We start from the raw sequence: 12,724 nt of genomic DNA, 5'->3' as shown, positions 1-12,724 counted from the left end.
TGCCAAGGGAGCAAGACGAGCTCTCCTACCCATTAAGACCTCGATCCTAGGGCAGAGAGAGTCCCTTACTCTCAAGTGGGAAGCAGTGTAGCTGTGGCTCAGGGACAGCTCTGACTCAGCATGGATGGCACCAGCAGGGACTGAGTCCACCCTCAGCCCTAGAACATTCCCACCCCTAGAACACCCCTACTCCTAGAACAGACTAATTTGTCTATAATGTGAGGAAATGAAGTACCAAGTCGCCACATTCCATATTGCCTAAATAGCAGCAAGAGGCAGTAAGAAATGCAAAAGAACTGCACATTTTGTGTAAAGCTTTGGAAGGCTGTAGAGACCTTTCACGTTCAGACAGTTCAAAGCAGAGCACAAAGCATCTGGCAGCAATCATACTGGATGCACCACAGCTAAATGATAGGTCTGGCCTTGGCTGCTGCTGGTATAAGAGTGATGCGCCGAACTGAAGGGTGATGCTGCTTGCATGCCTCTCATCTTTCATGGGTTAGCCCAGAAGGACCCACAACATGTATTATTGAGCAGTGATGATTCAGCATCATCCTGTTGATGGCAGGTTTTTGAGATGGAGTATTGATGCCAGGTCGTGACGAAACACTGGGAATTGCCAAGAGACTTCCATGGATGGCCCAGAAAAGACAATTGTCTTAAATCATATGAGGCTAAACCTTTACAGCAGAACTTAGATAAATAAACATTTAAAAAATATATGGCCAAATAGAAGTATTTCAATTATGTTTTTTACACATAATGTTTTAGCAACGTTTAAGCAGTTCCTGCAGAGTCTTACAAAAATTCACAACTCTGATTTCTCTTAAATCCCCCAAAACAAAATGGATTTCATGATCCATATCTCCATAAGTATTTTGCAAGCATCAGTTTCAAATGATATAAATATTGGGTGCACAACAACTGCACAACAAATGATATAAATATTGGGTGGTTTAATGACTTTTTTAATCCTTGTTTAGGCTGAAGTAGAGCTATTATGAATAACAGGAGCTATGCAGAATTCTGCATGCTTCTTTAGGTATAATTGTCTGTGGACTTCCTTCTTTCTCATTAAATTTAGCTTACATGCAGATAGTAATCTACAGCAGATGTGCACAAAGTCCCAAAGTACCTGTTCCAAGTATTATTAAGTGGTGAGGCTGCACAAATTTATAGCAACACATAGTTAACTTTAGGATTTAATTTTAAATATGTAACCCCTATAAGGCATACGTCATGGTCTGTTTGGATCTCTCAAACTTACAGGACAATATATTCTGTGAACTAAATTTTGTTTTATGAGCTCATTTGGAAATAAAATAAATACATCTAACAAAGGCTCAGTTCCCTTTGTACAGCCCAGTCTAATGTGAATTCACTAATTCATCACTTAATTTGTGAGGTTTCTAACTCACAAGATCTCTAATTCATATTCAATGCAAACCTTAGCTCATATGCTGTGAGACACTGGATTATTATATTAGTTATTGGCTCAGACCAACTCAAATGTGTGTGTGTGTGGGAGGACAGGTCAAATGTCATGAAGGTGAAATAGAGCCCTGCTCCGTACCCCAGCCCCTTGGAGCCTCCTTGGGCAGCCCTGGAGCAGCTGTCAGTCACTGGCACACAGGAAGCCCTCCCCCACACCACACTCCCTGGAGCCCCCAACCCAGCCTCGGAATGGTTGGCGCACTGGAAGTCCCACCTAGGGGGGAGGGTGGCCAAAGCAGATCAAATCAACACAGTGCAGCATAGTCACACCCTACCATCTGGACATGTAGAAGCTGGACTTGCGTGCGACTTTGGGTGGTAGCTATAATTCTCTCTTTTTCTTTCTCTTTCTTTACTTCTCCTAATTTCCTTTCTTGATATCTGGGTAATTTAAAGCTGGATGGGTTGGATTATGCTAAATTGTAAGGGTTAGCATGCGCTAAGTCAATGCTTTGTGAAATGCTTTCTTTTGGTTGAATGTTGCCCTTCAAACTTTTGCCAAGTTCCCTTATTTTCTGAAGTTTGCCAGTAAAAGTGTGTTATTTGACCTCCTGAGAAACGTGTGCAACATCTTCTCCCGTACGCTCTCTCAAGGTATTAAAAGAACTCAAGGCCCCTTTAATAAACTTGGTGGGTGAAGTTTTGGAGCCTCGTATATTTTTAAAGTAAAACCCCTTTGATATGCTTGTAGCTCGAACCTGGGTTTTTACATATGGCTGTGAGTAAAATAGTTACTGGACTGACAGCAAGAGTGCTCCTTCTTCCTCTCTATCATGGTGTGGCTGTCCCTTGTATTGCACTGGGAAGCAGGAATGCCTCAGCAGTCCAACTGCTGTTGAAAACTGTCTGCTTGAAAAGCTTTTTGGGTGAGCTCATGTCATTCTACCTTCCAGTTTGGAAGTTTGATCTATACTATTTCCATGAGTTGGTGGATTATGAAGAAACTGCCAACCATTAAATACGCAGGGATGATGGCTGCAGGATATTGTGAGCTGTAGGTGACAGTGGCTTCAAAATGACCTTTGTCCCGGTCATCATGTCCTGCCTATGTGTTGCTCTCAGTTTGACCTAATGGTCCTAGCATACATCAGGCCTTAGCATGAGCAAAGTGCTAGCCAAAACCTGATCAGGAGGAGTGTGACAGCCACACACATCCTCGCAGGCTGCCTCATTCTGAACACCTTCCCTTTTGTTGAGTTAAATTTAATACTTATGTCCTCAAGATAACATGTATTTTTGGACAGGTATCCAGTTTAAGCAATACCTGTCCTTTAAGCAATACCTGTCCTTTAAGCTCTTTGGTTAAACCTACAACAACTGTAACTGCCATGACTTCATTAAACACTGTATTGCTCAAAAAATTATGTGTTCTGTTGGCCTTTATTCATAGAAGGATTGGTCTCCAATGAAAGAATCTTCTTGAATGAAGCTTTCATCAAGCTTCAAAAAAACTCTTAACTCACTAAAAGTACTTCAATGTTCAGTGCCTCATAAAAGAATGAGCTACATGTGATTGCAGAAATAAGTGATAACAATGAGATCACTTCTTACTGGGGAAGTACAGAATTCCCATGTTGTCCTTCTTGACAGATTAGAAGACTGAAATCAATCTGAAATAGCTTTTAGATGCCTAAACTTTCCCTGACTTCACTGGAAGAATGATAATTTGCTATGAAGTTGAATTGGGGTCAGGTGAAGAACTTGCACTACCCTTGCCCTCCCATTTTCTTGAGCAATACTTGGGGTGTTCAGAACCAGCCAAGTGCTGGTGAGCCATAGGAAATACGACAATTAACACTGAGAGCCAGAGACAAATTATATTTATAAAAACATATGACTTTGACAAATCATGATTTCTTGCCCTTTTCCTGAAAATCCAGCACCTTCCCTAAGGGATGCTTTACATGCCCAATCCCTAAGCTTTGCCAATACAGAAGTTATTGAGAAGGAAAGGACAGCCAAAACATTTGGGATGGTCTTTTCATTTTGGTTTTTTTTTTCCAGAAAATCTAATTCCAGACTGAACATAAACCTTTGAAATGTTACAGAAGGAAGGAATGAATGCGTTAAAGTGTTGGAAATTTTGACATAAATATCTTGGCTTGTATGCAACATTCATCTGCATTGGTTACAGGTTACATACTACAGAGCTATGAAGCTTCAACATGACTGTATGCTTTGGGATAATCTCTGGCATCCTGTGCAAGGCGGCAGACTTCTTCAATCCAGAATAAACCAAAACCTCAGGATAAGTGTGGACTAAAGGACACAGAAATATATAATACCTGCTGGACCCCTGGTGACTGTGATTATAAGAAGACTTTAACTGGTTGACCTCTCTAATTTCTGAGTAAGCAAAGGACAAAAATATCACCTCTTCCCACAGGAGTGCACAGCTGTAGCTTGCACACCTTTAATTCTTTCCTTGTTGTGAGGTAGATGTTTTTTAAAAATTACCCTGCACAGACAACATGTATTTCAGACAACATGTCTCCTAATTTTTTTGCTAAATGAATAACTTATTGCAAATCACCTCATAAGTTATTTTATCTTGTTAGATTTCCTACATCCTTCAGCTTTCCTTTCTGTACACACACATCAAGAAAGGTAGTATTGCATAGGTGTAAATCGGGCTAGAATTAGCTTGTATGATCTGCTGTAGAAATATGCTTTAGATAAGGTAAAAAGTCTTTAAGGATTAATTCTAGGTTTCTGCACATGTGGTATTTACTCTCCACGCTGCTATCAGCATTGAGGTATGAAAACAAAGAGATTGGTATTTTTAAGAAAGTCTGCATTGAAAATACAATTTTTATTTCAATCACAGTCCTGCTCCAGATATAATCAGCATTAAAATTATTGTTTTCTGTTGTAATGAGATAGTTTTGAAAATTATAATGATGTTCAGATAGTAAAACTGAGAAGGGCCCCAGCATTTACGAAGCAGATAGTAATCTTCCCTTCACTCTGATGCATTTGCAGAGTTTATCTATCCTACTGTAACATTCCTGCCCCAGAGCTGCAAGTTCAGCCACAAGTTTTACTTTTCAAAACATACACAGGGTTCTTTACTATCTCGAGATACTGTAAAGAGAAGAGGCCACACACTTTTCCTCAAGACTACTTTTACTGATAATTTTAGGGGAAAAAATAAGACAACTTGGCATCCAAAGGGTGTCATACTATCAAAACAAAGCATATGCCTTTGCTTTTATCTGCTCTAGTCCTCATGGCCACCTCCCTAGCTGGGACTTGAGGCCCACTGGCCATTCTGGGGTTCCAGGGTGAGGGGCAGTGTTCTCACTGTCCCTGCCAACATGAGGCTGGGTTAGGGGCTGCAGGAGCTGTGGTGTGTTAAAGCATTCCTGGACTGCCTTTGACTGACAGCTGCTCCGGGGGTTCCAGGGGCCTGCTATGAGGGATACGTCGCCATCTCACCTCCGTGAGGTTCGACCCATTCCTCCCCCTCCACACACACACACCCACACACACACCCACACACACATCCCTCCGAGGTCGTTCTAACCCAACAATATTTTTACTGATCCAGTGTCTCACACCTCCCAGAACAAATCACTGGGAATAACCTGTATTTGACATCGGTTCACTTTCAGTGTGGCCACCACTCTGGAGGGTGCAGCTGGGGGAGCAAATGATAAGGAAAGGATAGGGAGTGTGTAGGACGTAGGGAATTTCAGAAGAAACATATATAAAAAAAGAATTTTCTGCTAGTATGATTGAAATATTAGCAGTCTAATCCAAGCATCAATAATAGTCCAGATCTAATAATTACGAAAGAAAGGGAAAGAATATTTCAATGCAGTAAAAGCTTCAATAGTAATATAATAATGAAAAGGATGCGGTTACAATTATTTTCACCCTGTTTAGCTTCTAGATCCTTTCTGCCTCACTCTTCCCATGCTCCTCCTAAGGTTGATGGTTTCATTTTGGGGATTCCTGTTGAAGGGGAGTTTTGGCCCGTTGCCAGCATCTGGAGTTATTTGCTGGAGGAGTACAATGTTCTTGATGGTGTTTTCCTCTGCCTCATTTTAGGACCCACATGGGGTCGCATTTACATATTTACTAACACACTTTTACACCTTATTCTTTTTTCATTGCTCTGCAGCTCCACATTACATTTGAATTTATGATATATGGTGCATTTTATATGTGTTAGAAATACTTGTTCTTTTTTCTCTCTATTGCCCCTAAAGCCAGTTTTGGCTAGCACCTGCTTGTTCACCTTATGCAGCTTGTAGAGATCAAGGAAAGCTCAGCTGGAGCAAGCCTTCCCCTGAGGCCTACAAAGCTCAGTACAAAGCCTGTAGCTTCTGAGTGACAATGGCAATACTATAGTACAGGTTTGTGTTGTAATAACTGGTAGTCTGCAGTCCATTCCCCCTGTGCAACATCCAACCATTAATCAGGGATGTTTGAAGGCACATCCTGCCCACCCTTTGAGTAGCCACCTCTGGGTGTGTTTTGAATTTTCTTTATAAGACATTTTAATCAGACATAATTCCAGAGAAGAAAAAATTAATTTTTTTCAGAGATAAGTTGACTCAAACCGGTCTTTCTCCTTGTTCTTCATGTTATAGGTAAATAAACCAAATCAAAATTTAGCAGTAAAATTTATTGTGAGATTTATATAAAGTGCAGATAAGCAAATCAGCGCGCTGGGTGGCCTGAGGAGACCCCTGCTCCCCATCGGCCCACAAGCCCAATAAAAACAAACAGCAACTTTTATACTTTTTCAACTCCCCCTCCCATAGTCACTTGTTAGCTCTTGATTGGGCTTGGGTTCGCGGGCTTTGTTCTGGTTGGTTCTGTTGTAGGCCCATTTCAATTGCCATGGACTTTTCCATCAATAGCTTTAATTAGCCCAGTGTCCTTGGAGCTGAATATGGGAAGGTATCCAGATGGTCCAGATGTTCTCCTTGGCTCTTCTTTATCATTTCCATCCTTGACCCTCTGATCCTCGTTCTTTTCTTCTTTTCTAATGAGTAACTTAGACAATATTTTTAGAAAAGCAGGATATCATATACATGGTCAGTAAAGTAGAATACTTTATCTTTGCCAACTTAGGAACTGCCAGTTGCAGGACAGTCAACTTATAATAATAATACAGCAGTTAACTATTCCGCAGCTTACAACTCCCTAGTCCCAACCAGGCATTAGCTATAATATACAGAAAATACAATATATATATTTTGACGAGTAAATTTTACCATTGCTTACTTATTACATTCAGATCTCCCAAATTAACTATGTGCTCCATTTGTTAAGGAAGAACTTCGTAAAAAGAAAGAAAGAGAGTGAATTCACTGTGTTTGTCACATCTTATAAAATCCATAAGAAAGGACCATTTCTTCTTAAATGTCTGTAAGAGACCAAGCATATATGATCATGTGGCTGGTATCTCACCCAAATTAGTTGGCAGGGGAACACTAATAAATCGGATTAGACAGGTAAACCTACTGTTCCTGTAATTTCAAATTGTTAGCTTTCGACAATCCTATTTCTGTCTGTCAAAGATATTCCAAGGTGTTCAGTGGTGGGTCACTTCATCTCAAACAACCAACCAAGGAAGAGGGAAGACAAAATGCAGATGACAGGGAGCACAGCTCACAAAGGGCTTGTGACTATTTAGTGGGGTTCATGTGATTATCCCTACTGAATATAACTTTATCATAGAATTATTCTCCCAGAATCATTTAGGTTGGAAAAAAAAATTAAGATCATCCAGACCGACCATAAAATTGTGCTGAATTGAGACATCTATAGCTGAGCTAGTAATTCATTGCTTTCTTTATAGTTAAAGGAGAGAGAAAGGGTTGGATTTTTCAGGGTGCAGTTCATCCCATCCAACGCAGATGCTGTGGGATCTTGCAGTGCAGTCCTTGGTGTGCAAGAAAATAAACACACTTTTCAGGAAACAGGGGATTTTATTCAAGTAACAGAAACATTTCACAAAGCACAGTGTCCTAGGTCTGTTTGCCGAGGTTTCAAAACTCACAATAAAATCATCAGGAGCAGGGGAAGAGCTTTGATTTTTATTGCTCTTGTCACTGTAGGGATTATGTTTCACAGAAATCTGTTAGACAGCCCTGAGTCTTAATATCTATATAGCACTTCTGTTACTTGTTGGTGATGGGTCTTGCAGTGGAGCACTACAGCACTTCTTTTTTTCTTTGTCTTTGAAGGTGGGTATTTTTATGTTTTACATATTTATTATAGTTATTATATATATTTGCAACCTACGAACCCTCAGCCTGCTCATCGTCAGGTAGAAGGGGTAGAAAGTCTGTCCTTTCAGCAGAATTGCACCTTCTGCTCTCCAGAGGGCATCTTGGGGTGACAGAATTATTCAAGCCCAGCTGACCAAGTCATTATGTCCAAAGTCACAAGCTCACACCTGTTCTGCCCCCCTACCGGGGCCACAATTCCTGCTAGCAAATCTGCTCCAGGTTCCTGCTGGGAGCCTACTGCAGCACGAGCCTCCCACGAGGACACAGCCTCCTTTCAGGCATCCATCTGCTCCAGCGTGGGGTCCTCCATGGGCTGCAGGTGGAGCTCTCCTGCACCATGAGCTTCCCTGGGCTGCAGGGGCACAGCTGTCCCACCACGATCTGCACCACGGGCTGCAGGGGAATCTCTGCTCCGTTGCCTGAGCACCTCCTTCCCCTCCTTCTTCACTGACGTTGGGGTCTTCAGGGCTGTTTCTGTCACATATTCTCACTTCTCTCTCCGTCTGCAGTTGCTGTTGTGCGCTGTTTCCCCCCCCCCCCCTTCCTAAGTTATCCCAGCTACACCCTCCCCAATGGACTCGGCCCTGCTCAGCGGCGGGTCGGTCTCGGAACCGGCTGTGGTGCCGCGTCACAAGCCCCCTCTGTGATGTCTCGGCGCTCCACGGCTGCTGTCCCGGCGCCAGACCCTTGCTGGCCGTCATTGCTGACTCCGCCGCGACGGGATCAGCAGCGCTTCTCGGGCTTGGACCGTCGGGGGCTGCGAAGCACAGCTTCCACGCGGATCTCGCCTTTCAGATTTGCCCATCCTCTCCCCACACCCCCTCCCCCTTCCCCTCCCCGCCCGGGACTCGGCAGAGTCTGACGGGCATCTCCTGTGTCTGTTGAACCCAGGCCGAGGCCGCCGAACGCCGAGAGATGGCCTGGGTCGACCTGCACAGCGCGGCCGCCCGCGGCGACCTGGACCAGCTGCGGCGGCACTGGTGGCTGAAGAAGTTCTTCATCAACAGGCGCAACGCAGACAAGCTGTAAGGACAAACAGCAAAGCCTCCACCTTTTGCAAAATGTGGAATTTGTCAAAATTATCTGAAGTCAGGGTGGTTTTTTGATGGATGTACTTTGTGTACTTTCAAGCCTAAGCAGCAACAAAGGATACCATCAGTGGAACAGACAGCATCTAGCATCCCTTAGTAATACTTATTTTATTTCTTTTGTTTTAATTATTACTCTATTTTAATTTAATTGTTATTATAGGTTTTACTTTTGATTCTCCTCCCTGTTTCACTGGGGTAGGGAGGGAGAGGGTGTGAGTAAGTAGCTGTGTGGGGCTTAATTGTCAGCTGGGCTTAAACCGGGACAATTGTGTATGTTTAATTTCTAGGACACCTCTGCATCTTGCTTGCATAAATGGCCATGCAGATGTTGTTCGATTTCTAGTAGGCAAGAATTGCAAGCTAAATCCTGGTGACAAATATAAGAGATCACCACTGATGCTGGTATGTGAAAGGGGCATATGTTGTCTTATGATTGAAGATGCTTGAACTTTCCAGTGTTGGGAAGACGCAGGAGTTCTGACAGAGAACAATGTAGATGTTGGAAGTTATTCCTCCTTTGTGTCTTGTTTCCAGGCAGTACAGCACCAGCACAGAGATTGTGTGGCTACTCTGCTGGAGCATGGTGCCAACCGTGCCCACAGAGCTGCTACTGGTAACACCGCCCTTCACTTTGCTGTCCTGGTGTCTAGCAAATCTCTAGTGGAGCTGTTACTAGAGCATGGCGCAGATATTGATGTTAAGAATGAAGTAAGCTTGGACTTTAGGTAAACCTCCTCTTCCCAAGTCAACTTGCTTGACTTTTCTCTGTTATTCTAAGAGAGATGATTTTTCCTTTCAGCTGGGATACACTCCACTTACTCTTGCCATCACCGAGCGTTGCAAAGGGATGATCGAGTTCCTTCTTCAAAAAGGAGCTGACGTGAATGCTACAGATAATCATAAAAGGTGAAGGATTTGGTAAAAGCACGTGTGGGACTCCTTAGCATTGTTTAAGTTGGATTGATGGGAGGCATAAGAATGAGCTTTGAAAAAGGGCCAGGAACCACCCAGAAGGAGCTCCTTCAGTGTGACTTGTGAAAGCAGACCTGCACTCTGCTGCTTGCTTACTTCAGGGGATGATTTCCACACTGAGGACTGCAAGAAAGCGTTGTCTGTGGTCCCACGTGCAAACGCGCGCGCGCAGGCACACAACGCAACCTGAGTCTGCTCTGGGTGGGTGGCTGGCCTGGAGACCTCCTGAGGTCCCACCAACCTGAATTCTCCAACACTTCCAGGTGTTTGGCTGTGCTTTCCTTCTGCCAGTAGGAGAGGGGAAATGAATTGTCTGAGAAGCAAAGAGGGATTAAAGTAATGATATGTAATGCCTGCAGAAGCTGACGTATTTACTCTTATCTCCTGGATGCCCTAGGACCCCTATGGAAGTTGCTGCTATTCTTCAGGATAAGGATGCAGTAGAAGTTCTTCTTCGCAATGGCGGTGTTATCAATAAAGAAGACACTGGAGCGTTTGGAGTTCGAGCTTTTGAAAGACTATTTCGAGATGAGTTGTAAGTGTTTTACATCCTTGTTAGAGCAACTGCATTCTCAGAATGTCCGTGCTGATGTACAGCCCTTTTTGGTAACAGCAGCAGGGTTAAATGAGGTGCTGAGAGCTTTATCGAAGTGTGACACCTTCTGATGCATCTCTTTCCATGTAAAGGGGTAGATTTGGAAATTGAGGAAAACATCCCTCCTCCCCACCAAACCCAGTTCTCTTTGAGAATTCACCTGTGTGCTTCCAAGTTCTATTCTACTCCCTAGCAGCAACTCCCCGCCTTTTGTTTCAGAGGGGATCTAACTGATATCCCCTAATTAAAACTCTTCAGTGCTTTTCCTCTTCCCGTGGATAGCTTTGCACCTCTGGCCATTCACTGGCTAAGGTGGCTATGTGTGCTTAACTAGACTGAGGAAAAAAGCCCTCTATCGTAGTGATGGTAGCCAAGGGATGTGTGAATGAATTGCATTATGCCTATGAGCATGCCTTGCCTAGCCATAAACAACTGCCTGTGAACTCTTGTCACTGGATCTCAATTTCCTCTCCCCCTGCCCCTTCTGTTAGCCTGTCTTGATGGGAAGCAGGAGAGAAGGGAGCCTGGGTAAACTGTGGAGTAAAAACCCCTTTAGGACTAAAGCATGTTTGAGGATTGCTCTAACAAAACAAGGTATTCATTCCTCCCCTCCAGGCTTCTGTTGTGCTAATGCACCATTCTGCAGAGCAGCCTTGGTCTGGAGAATGTGTTTAATTTCTTTTGTTGTTCGATTGGGGTTTTTTGTTTTGTATTCCTGCTCATGAAACAAACCTGACCTCCAACTGACCCAAGGTTGTTAGAATGTGACACAGGTCTCAGAATGCAAGTGCAGTATTTGTTGGCCTCTTAATATCCGACTTAGGAGCCCTCTGAACTTCAGGTCTTCAGAGGAACCATGGGAATTTCTGAAGCCCTTCAAAGTGAGGACTGGGGTTGAGGAGACGTTGCTCCATCTTAGTGTTGAGACATTAGTATAACATCCAGCTGAGGAAGAGGCTTTGGAGATGTCAGCCTGCCAGGGGCCTAGTTAATCTCCCTGGTCCTTGAAATGGAGAGGGGGTCTATCAGATGAGACAGTAGCCAGCAGGGGTGAGTTACTCCACAGATAGAATAGGCACCTGTAGCATGAGCATGCCTGTAGTGAGGATTTCAGTCTCCACTACTCTAGGACTGCAGTATGTTTTGTGTGTGTGTGACCCTTTAGCAGTTGTCTAGGAATAGGGTTAGAATGGCACATGCATGGCTGTTGCTCTTCCCGTGGAGAGTGCAGGAAAGTCTGGGGGCATTTTTACCTATTGCATTTCCTCCCTTTCTATCTTTAGTGTTGCTAATGAAGGAGAGGAATATGAATGCTCTGAAAGGAAGGGACAATGTTCTGCCAGAGGCACAGAAGAAATTAACATCTCTTTCTCTGGGACAACTGCTGACATTCTCTCAAATACACCTGCATTGCCAGAATCATGTAAGACTCTTCGCTATCAAGGAGGTAAGAAGGAAAAAATCAATGTGACCTGTAGGAGAATGATAACCCATCAGTGTGATGCATGTCTTGAGGGAGGTGCCAAAGCAGAGGAAAATCAGCACTCCAAGGAGTGATGCGACTCTTCTCATATTTGTTAGGTGTCTTACCAGAAGTGAGAGAAGAGCAGAAGAAAGACAAAGACTGCTCCTGGGATTCTGAGGTACCTTCTCTAGAGGAGGCAGTGGGGTCCCTCTGAATCACTGGCTTCTGGGATCATTACTGTCTGCAGCTGCTTTTGCCAAATGCTTGTAAGTCAGACCTTGACATGCCAGTGCTGCAGACAAACTGTTCCTGTAGGACTGGGACAAAGTGAGGTTCAGCTGGTTCTCCTTGCAGCTGACCTCCAAGCTGGATTTCTAAAAAAGGACAAAGCAGTAAAGTTTCTGTTAGAAGACTGGCTTGGTGAAGATTGTTGATTTTCTATCATACCGCAACCATCTTCCACTCCAGTCACTGTCAATTGGTTCCCATATGACTCACAGTCTAGAGACTTCTTTCTTCTACCTGCATTCTCTCTGGATTGGACAGGAGTACTTCATCCCCTTTGGAAAGCCCTGCTCAAGAGAGATGCTGAACGTGCTGGCTGTGTTTGCCTCTTTTGTTGCTTCCATCACCTGATCCCGCTTGTTAGGTCTTTTGGCTAAAGCAGAAGTGCTGTGCGTTGAAGTGGGTTGAGAAGGAGCCTTTGCCAGTTCTCAGACGTGTCTTTTCAATTCCACAGACTGATTCCAAAGGTCAAGGGAAAGTGTCCGCTGACCCAACGCTTCCTGCTGCAGTGGGCAAGACTTTGGATGCGCGCTCTGTTGGAGTGGAGCACGGCAAAGGTAATTTCAGAGGGACT

The 12,724-nt window shown here is 43.8% G+C and overlaps 1 protein-coding gene and 1 long non-coding RNA gene across 3 annotated transcripts in view; one reads left to right on the top strand and one right to left on the bottom strand.

The window, feature by feature from the left end:
- The window catches only part of LOC135409465 (uncharacterized), a 147,207-nt gene that overhangs the window by 31,336 nt on the left and 103,147 nt on the right, over positions 1–12,724 (top strand). For both annotated transcript variants that reach the window (XM_064645046.1, XM_064645045.1), the window contains one exon: positions 12,605–12,707. In XM_064645046.1, coding sequence (XP_064501116.1) covers positions 12,605–12,707 — 103 coding nt within the window. The remainder of the gene's footprint in view (positions 1–12,604; positions 12,708–12,724) is intronic.
- On the bottom strand, positions 6,109–8,278 carry LOC135409471 (uncharacterized). The gene is made up of 2 exons (XR_010428226.1): positions 8,195–8,278; positions 6,109–6,501 (listed from the first exon to the last, which is right to left on the bottom strand). It is a non-coding gene; the product is annotated as an uncharacterized LOC135409471 (long non-coding RNA).

This window comes from Pseudopipra pipra, chromosome 2 (genome assembly GCF_036250125.1).
Source record: "Pseudopipra pipra isolate bDixPip1 chromosome 2, bDixPip1.hap1, whole genome shotgun sequence".
NCBI classification, from domain to species: Eukaryota; Metazoa; Chordata; class Aves; order Passeriformes; family Pipridae; genus Pseudopipra; species Pseudopipra pipra.
This window is presented reverse-complemented; position numbering and strand designations above follow the sequence as displayed.